This window comes from Drosophila serrata, unplaced genomic scaffold (assembly GCF_035046125.1).
Source record: "Drosophila serrata isolate PLE 108 unplaced genomic scaffold, ASM3504612v1 contig_334, whole genome shotgun sequence".
Taxonomy (NCBI): Eukaryota; Metazoa; Arthropoda; class Insecta; order Diptera; family Drosophilidae; genus Drosophila; species Drosophila serrata.
The window spans coordinates 2,065,148-2,078,958 of NW_028257232.1; the positions used below are offsets into that span (position 1 = coordinate 2,065,148).

Below are 13,811 nucleotides of genomic sequence, written 5' to 3' on the forward strand. Positions count from 1 at the left end.
AATACAGAAAAAAATAGAAGAAAAACTGCGTCCACTGAAAGTGAAAGTGCAGTTAGGTCCGCGGGGGTGTGAAGCGGGGAACCCGAGCACCAGTTGGACACACGTATAGCAGGCGGAAAATGCCAAGACAGCGCGTTAATGTTGATATTCCAGAATTCAAGTGGAAAAACATTGTTTTTACCGGTTCTATTTACCATAAGCTTTGTTTTTTTATTGTGTTTGTATTTGCCTGAAGGCAACAATTTGAAATTCGCTCAATTTTGCTTGGTGGTTGGTTTGCCCAATGTGTGTGTGTGTGTGTGCGTGTGTTCTTCAACAGTGTGTATGTGCAAGAGCTGCCCAAGGGTAGCTTAATTGATTTCAATAAATAACTGCATTTAATTAAAACGAATACAATAAATATTAGAAACGTCGTAAAAGAGAGTCAAAATAATGTAATGTAATTTGTAATGTAGTTTGAATACAAATGTAAAAAATTATATGTATTTCTCACCTGAGGTCAAGTTCTGTAAGATCACATTTCTACGACCATATCATTTTTGTTAGTCCTTCGGGTTTAATTAGCCGTGATCTTTCTTAAAATATATTAAATTCGCAATATTAAATATTATACGCGCATAATGGATAAAAATGACCGTAATCAATATTTTCCTATTTTGAAAAAAAAAGTGTGTTTATGTTAAGATACGGTGGAATAATTTAAATTTTTCCCGATTGCAGATCGTTGCTCCGGATTGACGGGCGAAATAAAAACAATGACCGAAAAGTACGACGGCAATGGTGACTTTTCCGCTTTCAACGACGACGACAACGAGTTTGGCGGTAAACAACGCAAGCCTTCCGCTTCGAGTGTAGCTCCCGGTGGGGCCCACAACGGCGATAGCTCCGCCCACGATCACGGTCACCATGGCACAGATTCCGGTGGCAGTGTTCAGATCAACGAGAAGGCCAACGAGTACATACGGGACTGCATGGCCGAGCGGAACCGCATGGACAGGAAGTTTCCCATTGCCGAGAAGCTGCTGGATGGTGGTACGTGAAATTATTCTTTAAATCCATATAGATTTCTAATCATTTTATTTTGTAGAGATCGAAAAGGTGCAGACCACAGGAAGGATTCCCAGTCGGGAGCAAAAATATGCTGATATTTATCGAGAAAAGCCATTGAGAATTTCACAACGTGTCCTGGTGCCCATAAGGGAACATCCCAAGGTTAATATCATAAGATTTTTCAGTGTATCCTTCAGAAATTTCACCTAGAAATGTTTATTTCCCAGTTCAATTTTGTGGGCAAGCTGCTGGGACCGAAGGGCAATTCCCTACGTCGTCTGCAGGAGGAGACGCTCTGCAAGATGACCGTCCTGGGACGGAACTCCATGCGCGATCGCGTCAAAGAGGAAGAACTGCGCAGCTCCAAGGATCCCAAGTACGCGCACCTTAACAGCGACCTGCATGTGGAGATATCCACTATAGCGCCGCCTGCCGAGGCCTATGCCAGAATTGCCTACGCCATGGCTGAACTAAGGAAGTATCTGATCCCAGACAGCAACGACATCATCCGGCAGGAGCAGCTGCGTGAGCTCATGGACAGCACTAGCCTGAACGACAACGACACCGGCAAGAGTGGCGGCTACAAGAAGAACTCTCACAGCGGTGGCGCCGGAAACAATGCCATGGGTGGCTCCATAAATCCCATCGGTGGAGCCAAAAATGCAGTGCATCATAGTTATAGGTAATTGACTGGTTCTTAAGTCTGCCATAACCTTCTTTAATTAATTTCTGTTCGCTCTTTCAGAGGCTTGCAACAGCAGTCGTCATTCAGCAAAAATGTGCTCGCTCCCAAGCAGAAGGTGATGTCCATACTGGAGAAGGCCAGGACTGCCATGGATGAGACGTACGGGTAAGTGTTTGATGGGAAAGTCTAATTCTAGATCACTTGCTTATATCTTGATTTCCCTAAAGTCGCGGCTATGACGACGGCATTGGCTATGATCCGCATCAATCGTACGATAGCTACTCTTACGGCAGTCACGGTCACGTACCCCACGGACCACCAGCCAACATTTTGGGCGGCGTGGGCGCCATTAGCGGTGGCGGTGGACGAGGAGGACATTACGACAGTTCGGATTACGAGCCGGATTATGGAAGGAGAGACTATTATCAGCATTCCCCGGGATATTCAGGTGAGTGACTGTACCTCTCTTGCTTTTTAGACTAACTACAAGGAATACTTTCAGCTGGCGGCGGCGGAGGCCTGGGCACTGGCGGCGGCGGTGGTGGTGGTGGCTCCCAAACAAATGCCATTGGCGGCTCTGGTCTCAGTTCGAATCATAATCGCAGCCATGTTAACAGGTGAAACTGGCTGGGTACAAGCAGCAGTAGCAGTACCAGCGGAGGTCGTGCCACCACCCACAATATGATCATGAAACCCCAAACCAATAGCAGCAACAACAACAGTTTTACGCCCAGCCACCATGGGTCAAGTGAGTGCCACATTGGCAAGAGCATAAATCCCAACAACTACTATTTTAACGGCAATGGCAAGGTTAGTCTATTCCCAATTAGGGATGTATATTTCTGCAATTCCTTGTGCTGAGGTATCATCTTTATCGACAGCCACAACAACAACGGTCGCTAGCAAATCTCCCACCGCAGCTTTCAGCCCGCAACAGCAGCAGCATAAGCAGCAGTAACAATAACCCCAACAACATTATCAACAATAATTGCAACAGCAGCAACAACTTTCATAAGGTCACCAACACGGGTGACACGAAGAACTACAAAGACGCCCCATTCCTAACCGCGTATCATCATCATTCACTGAGCCCCATGGAGGGGCCTAAGAGTGCCAACAACAACAGCATCAACAACAATCATCACAACACAACATTAGGCAGTAAAAACTATAACAACACAACAACAACAACCACCACAACCGCTACAGTGCCCAATATGCTATTAGTAAGGTATTGAAATCAGCATGAAACTTCACTCAACTCCTTGGTCCTTGCACAAACACACTATCCACAACCCATAATCCACAGCCTACAACAAGTTATGTCTATAGTAGTCTTTGCAAATCAATAATCAAGACTGAACAAGCCTAGGGATGATAAAAAATACATATACGGAATAGATCTTTTAAATTTTGTCATATATCTTCCATAAATCCGATGTTACGAGACGATGGGGCGATACATCCCTAGACCCGTCATTTGCTTGCTTTATAACCAATACCCAGTCTCCGCTTAATACCCTCAGCTCTCCATTATTGATTTGCATTGACCCAGATATCCAGTGTCATCCAAAGACAACTATCTCTCTAAATCCAAATTAACATTCTCTTACAGACCTGCTAACAATCCTTCTTCGCTACACATTGGCACATTTCCGTTCTTGCCAGTGCAGTTTTTCTGAGTCCAAGAACCACAACATCTCAACATCACTTTGTACACACGATTCATAAGATTAGAGGAGGCGTAGGAGCAAGGAGGAGGAGTATTTACAAATGGACAAAATGAACTTTACGATATATACATACTATACAGAACATAACAGATATATTTATACATATATTTTTGCGTGCGATGAGGCTGGAAAATAGACAAGTCGAAACCTTACTTTCGCGTTGTCTATTAAACATACACACATACACACACACACACACCACACACACACTCGAACTGTGTCCGGTTTTTTACTCTCTATTTACAAGACATCTTTAAGATATATTCAAAAAAGAGCCTGAACGATTAGTGGGCTTTGGGATTGGATCCCAGATAGGCGAGCAAACAAACTGATAAAGCAAGACAAAGCTATATACATATGTATAGGGACAGCAGGAGCAGCAGCAGACAAAATCTATGAGATTAATTAACTTAATAGAATATAATAATAATACAAATAATAATACTAATAATAATTAATACAGAGGGCACATTTAAACCATAATTTTATTTATATATGCATATATTTGGCAAGAAAACTAACGATACAGATAAAGATATATATATATATATATACACTTACAAATTCTAATATTTACATAATTAAACGGAGACACAAACAGAATAAACATTAAAATACCTTATAAATTAAATCGAATAATCGAGCATTCAGCATGAATATATCTACAAGAAATATAACTAAACAAGAAATATATACAAAGTTTATTGTGAATCAATGTCCCATAACTGGGCAGTGCTGCAAATGATTACTTTATTAAATAACAAAAAAAAACATACGAAAACAATAACAAATTAACGAAAATACTTAAAAAATAACAGGCAGAATACTCGATTTACTTATAAAGTTAAACAACTTAATGCAGAAGCGTAACTTGAACTAAAATTAAAAGTAAATTATCTAATAATTACATGTACTTAACCCCATTTAATCCAGGATAATGTAACTAACACAAATTTAAAGAAAGACCCATATAACCTTGTAATCGATTGCCAAGCTTAAAGTTTTACGTTTCCTGTTTGATTAATTAATTAACAAATACCAATTAATTTTAAAAATAAGCTAAATGGGATATATCTCCTCTGTAGAGCTTAAGTAGAACCAAGAAAGAGTGCCAAATGTATGTAGGAAGGTGATTGTCAGAGAGAAGATCCTTAAATAACCAATTGAAATGCCAATTTATAGATATTATATCATTATTATCCGGTTTTTCTTTATTAATATTTAACCTTATTTGATGATCGACTTTTGACTCTACTAAAACTCTGCGAAATAAACACTATTTCGCATAAAGAAAAAACGATATCTTGTCCAAACAAAATGAAACATTTACTTACAACCAATGTGAAACGTTAAATTGTTAAAAACAATTAAAATCTAGTTTTAAAGGAATATCATATAAAATACAAATAATATAAACGAAAAAAGAGAATTACAACCATTTATTACAAATAATTATTGTTGTTACAAATTATACAGAATAAATAACTAATAAACGGAAATAATACATAACAACAAAATGCTACTTTAGGGGAGCTCTCAAGGCCCCCCAAAAAATATATAAATTATGGTAACAAGTTAATAAAATAACCGAAACAACAACAACAAAGCCCCCGCCCTAACAACAATAAGAATATATATACACTTATATTATATACATACCTACAAGAAATGAATTAAAAGAATTAACAAAATACGACGATTGAGTTATTCTCATTAATTACTATATGTAAAATCAAATAACACAAGTAATAAACAAATGAATAAATAAATATATTTAAAATGTATTGAAAATCAAATTCCGGAGGGTGTTTTAATAAAGGCAGAAAACCACCCCATTTTCATACCCCAGCAGGAGGAGATGACATTTTCCACCCTATAAGTTGATCTATTCTCTGTCGATATTTACAGATTCTACGAAACCTAGCTTCTACTATTTAGAGCTATGTTTATTAACTATACTATTTCTTTTGTTGAAGGAGTCGTTTCCGACCCTATAAACCATATATATTCTTGATCAGCATCAACAGGCGAATCTTTCTGGGCATGAAGGAAAGATTATAAATTTTTGCCAATTTTTTCCAAATTTTATAAGGGGTTAAAGCGTTAAAAATGGCAAAAATGTTGATTTTTTTACATTTTTATTTGAGTATGCAGATTTATTGCCCTAACAAAAACTAGCATAGGGCTGCTTTCCGAATTAAAATTAATGCATTTTTGTTTAAGCTATGAGTTTTTTAAAATTCGATTTGTTGAACAAATTGTCATATAAAAATATAAATAATATCGACCAAAAAATTGTATTTTAGCTTTAGTCAGAAGCTTAAAAAGCTGTGAAGGAGTCGTTTCCGACCCTATAAACCATATATATTCTTGATCAGCATCAACAGGCAAATCTTTCTGGGCATGAAGGAAAGAAATAAATTTTTGACAATTTTTTCCAAATTTTATAAGGGGTTACATCATTACATTACATTTTTATTTGAGTATGCAGATTTATTGCCCTAATAAAAACTAGCACAGAACAACTTTCCGAATTAAGATTGATGCGTTTTTGGCTTAGTTATGATGTTTGTTGGTTTGCAACCTACACGCTTATATCTTGAGATGTAGTTATATTTTACTAATTTAATATTTCTTTAATTTGATCAACATCAGACTCCAATATCATATTAGGAAACAATGGATGCTAGGGTATACTACCTGAGGCTTCTCCAAGGAACTGTTAAAACTAATAACAGAGACACTTGCTTGTATTTTATTAGCATTTTTTATTTACTTCGATGTATCTTAGGATTTTATATTGCTTCACAATAATTGACTAGATTTAAAAGCTTAGGATTACGTATATATATAACCCTGGGATGATATACATTCAACTTCCAGCCCCCAAATGAAGTGATGATCATCCCTCTCCCATATCTCTCTCTCCCTCGTTTTACTTGCAATGAGATCGCAGCAATGTGACTAGAATTCTGCCCTCCTCCTCCTCCGCCTCCTCTGCCTCCCAGTTCCATCAGGCGTTCAGCAGTCCATCGCTCTGGCCCACCAGCTTGCCGAGAAGCGTCTGGTAGAGCGGTGATTCTGTGGGCACACCCTCGCTCTGCAGAAAGAGTAGCGTTTCCCGGGCGCACATGGCAAAGCCCAGGGCCTCCGCCTGACTGCGCTGGGCAGGAGTGGCTGCTGGTGCTGGCGCAAACTGGGCAGCCACCTCGGCGTCCTCGGGATCGGTATCTGAATCGGTATCGGGATCCTCCCGTCCAGCCGCAGCTGCGTCACGCTCGTCCAGATCCTGCTCAAAGGCATCTAGTTCGGATTGCAGTTCCATTATCTTTTGCAGAGCTTCTAGAAGGATACGGTTGGCGGAGTCTGGCCGAGATGCCTGATCCTCCGAGGGATCCTCAGCCGGTGGGGTTAGAGGACGATGGCGCTTCTCTGGAGCTGGCTCCTCGTCCTGTTGCTGCTGTTGTTGCTGATGTTGTTGCTGCTGTTGCTGCTGTTGCTGCTGCAGCTGCTCCTCCTGACTCGCTCGTTTGCGCTTCATGATTAGTTTGCCCGACATGATCCTCACTCTTTAAATATACAATTCTTCTAGCTTATGTATAGTTGAAATCCTGGACTCGATTGCGGACTCGACTCTGCTCGACACAACCTTCGTTCACCTGGCGATCGCCACGACTGAGCTGCGCGATGCACCCCGGCAGCGGCGGAGGCCAACTGGCAACTCCAACAACCCCGAACTGCGCCAGGAACCGGAGATAGCAGTGGCATTAGGGGATGTGCCGCGCCAAAGGAAATTAAAGACAACAATCCCAATCGAGGAAAAAAATTGTTGCAGCTGTTTGAGTTGCGGCAGCTGAAGCGGGAGGGCAACAGGATACAGGCTGAGGCCCAGGACACAGGAACAGGCACAGGCACAGGCACGGACAGCAGCAGCAGCAGGATATTGCAACCCTCAGCTGGCGCTCTCTGGCTGCAGCAGCCGCGCTCCGAATATCCTCCCTTCCTTCGTCCAATCTCTAGGCAATACCCCAACCCCGCCCCGCTCGTCCTTTCCGCCCTTTGCAGTTGTTGTTGCTGCCGTCTCGTGGTCCTTTGGTGCGGCATCACCATCGTTTGGGTTTCCTGCTTTTAATCCTGTTTGTTTTAATTTTATCTCTAAAAGTATTAGTTTTTTGATTCAATTAATATCTTTAACAATATCATAAATATCATCATATCACTTATAAGTAAAAAGGAAATTTTTTAATAATTTAAAATTGTAAATACTTCTGACAAAAGTAAACAAATACGTTCGTTATATTAACACAATATACGCAATATTAATATAATTGTTTATGTTTACGATTTGTTTTATCAATAAACCGAGATACTATACTAAAAGTTGTTAATATGTATGTGACTATAACTTTGAAGTGGTTTTCGAGAACACTCACCGTTTAAAGTGTTATTTCTTTGAAAACATATTCATTATATATTAAATAAATATCAAAGTAAATTAGTCAATAGTTTTCAAAAGTGTGGGTTTTAGTAACTTCTAGTTTATTTTTGTATTTTATTTGTTTATAAATTAATGATTTTTTAAAGATTATGGTGCAATAAAACTATATTCTGTAATATACAATTTGTCGTAGATATATGTATTTATGTATGTACAATATTTTCTGAATTCTCATTAATTTTACAGCCCGAGTGTGTAGGGTGTTCTCTAGTTGCTAGAGTCGATCCTTTTAAGCGTTTGCAGCTGGCACGCTTCACATTCATCTCTTCGATCGGTGGCTTGGTTTTTGACCTGCCCCGTTGCAATGATAAGTGCACACCTCTACACCCTACACTCTACACTCTACACTCTACACCCTACACCCTACACTCTACACTCTACACTCTGCACACTACACTCTACACTGAGAGAAATGATGGGTAGCCATGGCAGCCAATGTAAATCAAGTGAGAAACAAAACTGCCGGTTGGCATGGCGAGAGTTTGCCTGAAAGCTTATGGGCTGGAAAGGTGAGTGACACAAATGCCAATCGATAATGCTGATAGTTAATTTAAGGGCTGCCAAAAAATAAGGCTCACTCTCTCCAAGGCTTCTTCATCGACTGAGTGACTGACGCATCGATGGCAATCAATTCATATTTATGGCTGAGGAAATTGGGCGTTATTCGATTGATTTGGGGCTGTGAATTTGGCACTATCTTGGCATATTGTTGTTAATGAATTTAAATGTAATCACGTCGCCTGGGCCCCGCGCTGGCAATCAATCGTTCAACAGCGCTGCCAATAGTAGGTACATTACTATATTTGCACAATAAACAATGCAATGTGGCAAAGGGCTATCGTAATTGGATCATATATATTATTTTTATCGTTCTATATTTTATCGCAAACTTGACATTGTGTAATATCTGTGGCCAGCTCTCTCGGCATCCAGTGTTTATTTTCGAACTTACACACTCAATTGTCTTTGCTGCGTACTGTATCTTGGATGTTGTATCTTGTATCTTTTCTTTTTCGAGATATATATTTTTAGGTTGTACCTTTTGCCGGCCTGAAGTATCTGCGCAGAGACAGGGACCGCAGACAGTAAATACATCATCCATCCGTCGCAGCTGTTATTTGTGAGTCGGGGTAACACATATAGCCCATACAGCACTATACTATATAGACGATTGAACAACAGTTTGGAAAGCACGCGACAAGTGGCAGCCGATGATACACTCGTAATTGGGCTGTCTCTCCCCTGAGTGTGTGTGTGTGTGTGTGTGTGGGTGCTCGAGTCTCGCACAACAATTGTGATCTTCTCATTTTGCTGAAAAAAAAACTCACATGCAATTCGAAAAGTAATTTAGCCAAACGGATAGCCATAAATCTCTGGAACTCCGAGTGGTATCTATCCCTTTGCGGCGGCCATAAAACAGCAGCGGAACAAGCTGGCCTCATTGTCATCAATGGAATTTGCCTCGATTTCGCGGAACAAGTGTCTTCCCGGAGTTTTGTTTTCATTTTTCGAGAAATTAATAACAAAGATCGGGGTAACGCAGTTGTAGTACTTGTGGCAGAATACAGTGAGTGCTCCTGGAGGTGAACACAGTGTAATTGTTCTACTGACTTTTCATGACTCGTTGTTTTCTGTTTTAGTTTATTCTATAGTTCCTGTGTCATAGTGAGAGCCGTAAGCTGTTGTGCAAATAACAAACAATAAACATTAGTGATATTGTTGATTAAATAAGAGCATAAGCTTCGTTAACTGGTTTAGTCAGCCAAGTGCTTACTGGCGACATTGTTAAAACACCTGACTTACCCAGTTTTGTGTATTTAATTTTATTTAATGGACGAAACCAGATGCACATTTAGTTATATTCAGACTATTTCTATTGAGAGTTACAAATTGGAAAAATCATAAGGGAAGCCTTTGCAAAAAGTAACGAAAAATAATAGTCAAAAGAGAAAAGTACAAGTACATATAAGTTAATGTACAATTGCTACTATTCAAATTAGGTAAAATTATTTTTAAACATCAACGATATAGTCTTTTTATTTACATATTTACAATTTTGTTTTTATATTGTTGAAAAATATAATTAAACTCAGCTTATTATACTTATACATATGCATATGTTATACTTTATAAAGACTCTTTCAATCGAATCGGGTTACTTCTTGACACCTTTTTAATTGAATGTTATCTCCGCAGAGATTTCTGTATTCTCGAACAATCTCTCACCATATTCCCACCTATATCCTTTCCCTGCAACCAGAGCTCACTGTACTTAGTTTTTGTTAGAACCATACATATTTTTTGGCGTGGGAATGCCGCACTTTGGGCAACTGCTGGCTAAGTACCTGCCCCTGTATGGCATTTGGTAAAAGTGGCGATGAGTCAGGTAGATATCTACGATTATCTGGTCGATTATGTCGCGATAAGTCCGCTTCTGGTGGCTCCCAAATATATCGGCACAAAATATATAATGTATATTCACTTGTATATTGCGGATTGCTAGTGATATGGCCAGGTTAGTGACGTTGTCAGCCCCGATCTGAGCCGCGGTATGCGAGGCCTTATCGTAATCAGACCGCTTTGCGAGACAGTAAATTTCGGTTGACTGTTTTTTCTCGTTGTTGTTTTTGTTGGTACTCGGCTTTTGTTGTTGTTATTGTGTGTGTGTTTTTTCGGTTTATTCGGCGGCTATAACGGTTAGCGGGCTCTCGGCCATTTCGATGGGTCAGTTGGCCCGCGGACCGTGCGACGAGTGCATGTAAGTAGCCCAGCGATCGTGGCTCGGATTTTTCGGTTTCGCTTTCGAGAGTATTAGAGTTAATACATATTTTCGAGTAACTTTCGAGCCGCGAAAGCTCAGAAAGCCAATGCCAAAGGCATCTGAGTGAGCTCAAGTCCGGACTCCGGAGCTCGTTTCCGAGTTTCAATTGGAAACCAGTTAAGCAGTCATCATCGGAGTGGAGTGACTTTTACGCCAGAAGAAATACATATTGCTCGATCTGAATGGGCTGGGGATTTGTGTGTTTTCGCACACGCAGAGTGATAAGCGGCGATTAGATTTAAGGCGTCAATAAACTAGCAAATGACTTGAATTGCGATTTCTGTACCCGCTCGTGATTGATAAATACCTACTTGGTACCTACTGGCCTCTCACCGGTAGTGGACGATAACGGACAAAGGACCTTCAGGTGGTTGGGAGGGGAAAATCCAGATTTATTACGACGGTTTTACAGCTGAAAAATAGCAGATAAACATCGCGTTATTAAAGTTTAATCTCTAACTATTTCGGGGATAGTAATCTTTTGAGGTATTTCTAGATTCTGATTTAATATTAAAAGCGCTTTATTTGCCATATTACTTCTATTATTACTCATCTGTAAGTTTCCCCAATTAATCCCATATGGGAATATACATCAAAATCAAATCAGTGTTTAATTATCTACCCACATCTCATCCTTTCTCTTCGATAGCTTATCAGTGGTAATATATTAAAGGTATACCATTAATTTCAGACCAAAAATAATGTCTGCCTGGAGTATTGTTATCGCCACATGCTGCCTCTGGGCCCTGATTATACCCGCAGTCCGTCCGAATCCCATAGTTCCCCGGGCGGACGTGGCCAGTGAGTTCATCATCCTGCACAACAATGACATGCACGCCAGGTTCGAGCAGACGAACGTGAACAGTGGCACCTGCTCCGAGGAGGATGCCAACACGGATAAGTGCTATGGAGGATTTGCCCGAGTGGCCTATGAGTGAGTAGTTTTGGGGAAATACATAAACTAATTATCTTCTAATTAATATGAGTGCTCTTCCAGAGTTCGCAAGTACCGCAAGGAGGCGCAGGAGGGTGGCACTCCAGTGTTTTACCTGAATGCAGGTGACACCTACACTGGCACCGCTTGGTTCACCGTGTACAAGGACAAGATCGCCAGTGCTTTCCTGAACAAGCTCTCCCCAGATGCCATTGTAAGTGGAACATAATCGGCATACAAGTTTTGAGTTCTCACTGTGATATTGTGTAGTCCCTGGGCAACCATGAGTTCGACCAGAATGTGGAGGGCCTCGTTCCCTTCCTCAATGCCGTGGAGTTCCCCGTGCTGGCCTGCAATCTGAACCTGACCGATGTGCCCGAGATGGCGGCCGCCAAGCAGTTGGCCAACTCCACTGTCTTGGAGACAAATGGTGTCAAAATTGGCGTCATTGGCTATCTCACACCCGACACCAAGACCCTTGCCTTCCGGAACAAAGTGGAGTACGAGGAGGAGATAGTGTCCATCAAGTGAGTGAAGCTCAAAGAAATAATCCTGACTCGGTTCTAATGGAATATGTATATTTTCTTTAACACAGTGCTGAGGCTGCCAAGCTGAAAGCTCAGGGCATCAACATCATCATCGCCTTGGGTCACTCCGGCTACCAAAAGGATCAGGAGATTGCCAAAAACTGTCCGGAGGTGGACATTGTCATTGGGGGACATTCTCACACCTTCCTCGATGCCAGTCAGCCGGTGGCCGATCCCACGGACTCCGATCCGGAGGCAGTAAGGGGTCCCTATCCCACCACAGTGGTGCAGGAGAGCGGCAAGAAGGTGCCGGTGGTGCAGGCCTATGCGTACACAAAGTATCTGGGCAAGATCCATGTCCAGGTAACTATAATATAGAGCTGTATTGTGGACTCCCCCGTAATTCTCTCTGATATCTACCCTTTCAGTTCGATGCCGACGGCAATCTGATTGAGTTTGACGGTGCTCCCATCCTGCTGAATGCCTCGGTGGCACAGGAACAGGATCTGCTGGACTTGCTGGCCGAATACCGCCCCGGACTGGAGGAGCTGGAGAACACGATTCTGGGCTACACCAAGGTGTTCCTCGAGGGTGGAAACATCTGCCGCATGAGGGAGTGCAATCTGGGCAACCTGGTCACTGATGCCATGATCTACAGTCGCGTGGTGGAGGACCAGGGCGGCGACTTCTGGACGGATGCTTCCATTGCCCTGATTCAGGGAGGTGGTGAGTGCTCTTGAAGAGGAAAAACTAGAACCAGTTGGTAATGCTAACACAATCCCCGCCAGCAATCCGAGCCTCTGTCGAGAAGGGAAACGATGGCGCCATCAGTGGAGCCACTCTTCTCACCGTCCTTCCCTTCGAGAACAATCTGTACATCGTGAGGATCTCCGGAAAGAAGCTCCTGGCAGCTCTGGAGCACTCCGCTAGCGTACGATTGCTGGACTCGAACGGTGGCTTCCTGCAGATGTCCGGACTCCGGGTGGAGTATAACTACAACAACGCCGCTGGCAAGCGGGTGGTCTCCGCCCAGGCCCTGTGCTCCAACTGCTCCGTTCCAACCTACCACAATGTTAACGAGACTGAGCTCTACTTGGTGATCCTGCCGCAGTTCCTGCTCGAGGGCGGCGATGGGTACGACCTAACCGAGGAGGAGGTGGATCCCTACAGCCTACGCCTGCCGAGGAACGAGTTGAACGCCACCATGGAGTACCTGAAGCAGCGCCACTTTGTCTACCCGGAGATCGAGGACAGAATCGTGATCCACGAGAAGGTCGACACAGGATCTGCGTCCGGAATCGTTGCTTCTGTAGCGCTGCTCCTGATCTCTTCCCTGCTTACCAGATTCTTCTAGAGAAACTTCCTTGACGTAATATATACCTACGAGGTCCCGGCACCCGGACTTTACATCCCCTCCCTGCAATTAGCTTAAATCTGTGTCGTCTGGTGAGGTCTGGGTTGCTCTTTGGATCGTCTCAGGTCACACACTTTAATTGGGTTTAACCATCGCACGAAAATAGCAAATAAATGTTGTGAAAAATTTCATGTTAGTGTTATTATTGG

At 42.0% G+C, this 13,811-nt stretch overlaps 3 protein-coding genes across 8 annotated transcripts; 2 read left to right on the plus strand and 1 right to left on the minus strand.

The window, feature by feature from the left end:
- Window positions 1-417: 417 nt before the first annotated feature.
- Window positions 418-5,264, plus strand: qkr54B (quaking related 54B). Its single transcript, XM_086837926.1, is given in 9 exon segments — window positions 418-508; window positions 721-1,032; window positions 1,088-1,212; window positions 1,278-1,732; window positions 1,796-1,900; window positions 1,963-2,183; window positions 2,238-2,545; window positions 2,617-2,966; window positions 3,351-5,264. Coding segments are annotated over 9 exon segments (1,971 nt in total). The 5' UTR covers window positions 418-480; the 3' UTR covers window positions 3,418-5,264.
- A 1,144-nt stretch (window positions 5,265-6,408) lies between these two features.
- insb (insensible) lies at window positions 6,409-7,657 on the minus strand. Its single transcript, XM_020947653.2, has one exon. The coding sequence runs from the start codon at window positions 7,025-7,027 to the stop codon at window positions 6,482-6,484; it is 546 nt and encodes a 181-aa protein (XP_020803312.2). The 5' UTR covers window positions 7,028-7,657; the 3' UTR covers window positions 6,409-6,481.
- Window positions 7,658-9,148: 1,491 nt separating this feature from the next.
- veil (5'-nucleotidase veil) lies at window positions 9,149-13,791 on the plus strand. 6 transcript variants are annotated; one of them, XM_020947630.2, is made up of 7 exons: window positions 9,149-9,533; window positions 11,479-11,721; window positions 11,785-11,935; window positions 11,992-12,248; window positions 12,317-12,611; window positions 12,677-12,974; window positions 13,037-13,791. In XM_020947630.2, the coding sequence occupies exons 2-7, from the start codon at window positions 11,489-11,491 to the stop codon at window positions 13,600-13,602; spliced, it is 1,800 nt and encodes a 599-aa protein (XP_020803289.1). In that variant the 5' UTR covers window positions 9,149-9,533; window positions 11,479-11,488; the 3' UTR covers window positions 13,603-13,791. The 6 variants fall into 6 exon arrangements, with proteins under 6 accessions (XP_020803289.1, XP_020803286.1, XP_020803288.1 ...); XM_020947627.2 differs by lacking the exon at window positions 9,149-9,533 and adding an exon at window positions 10,536-10,724; XM_020947629.2 differs by lacking the exon at window positions 9,149-9,533 and adding an exon at window positions 10,767-10,903.
- The last annotated feature ends 20 nt before the right edge of the window (window positions 13,792-13,811 follow it).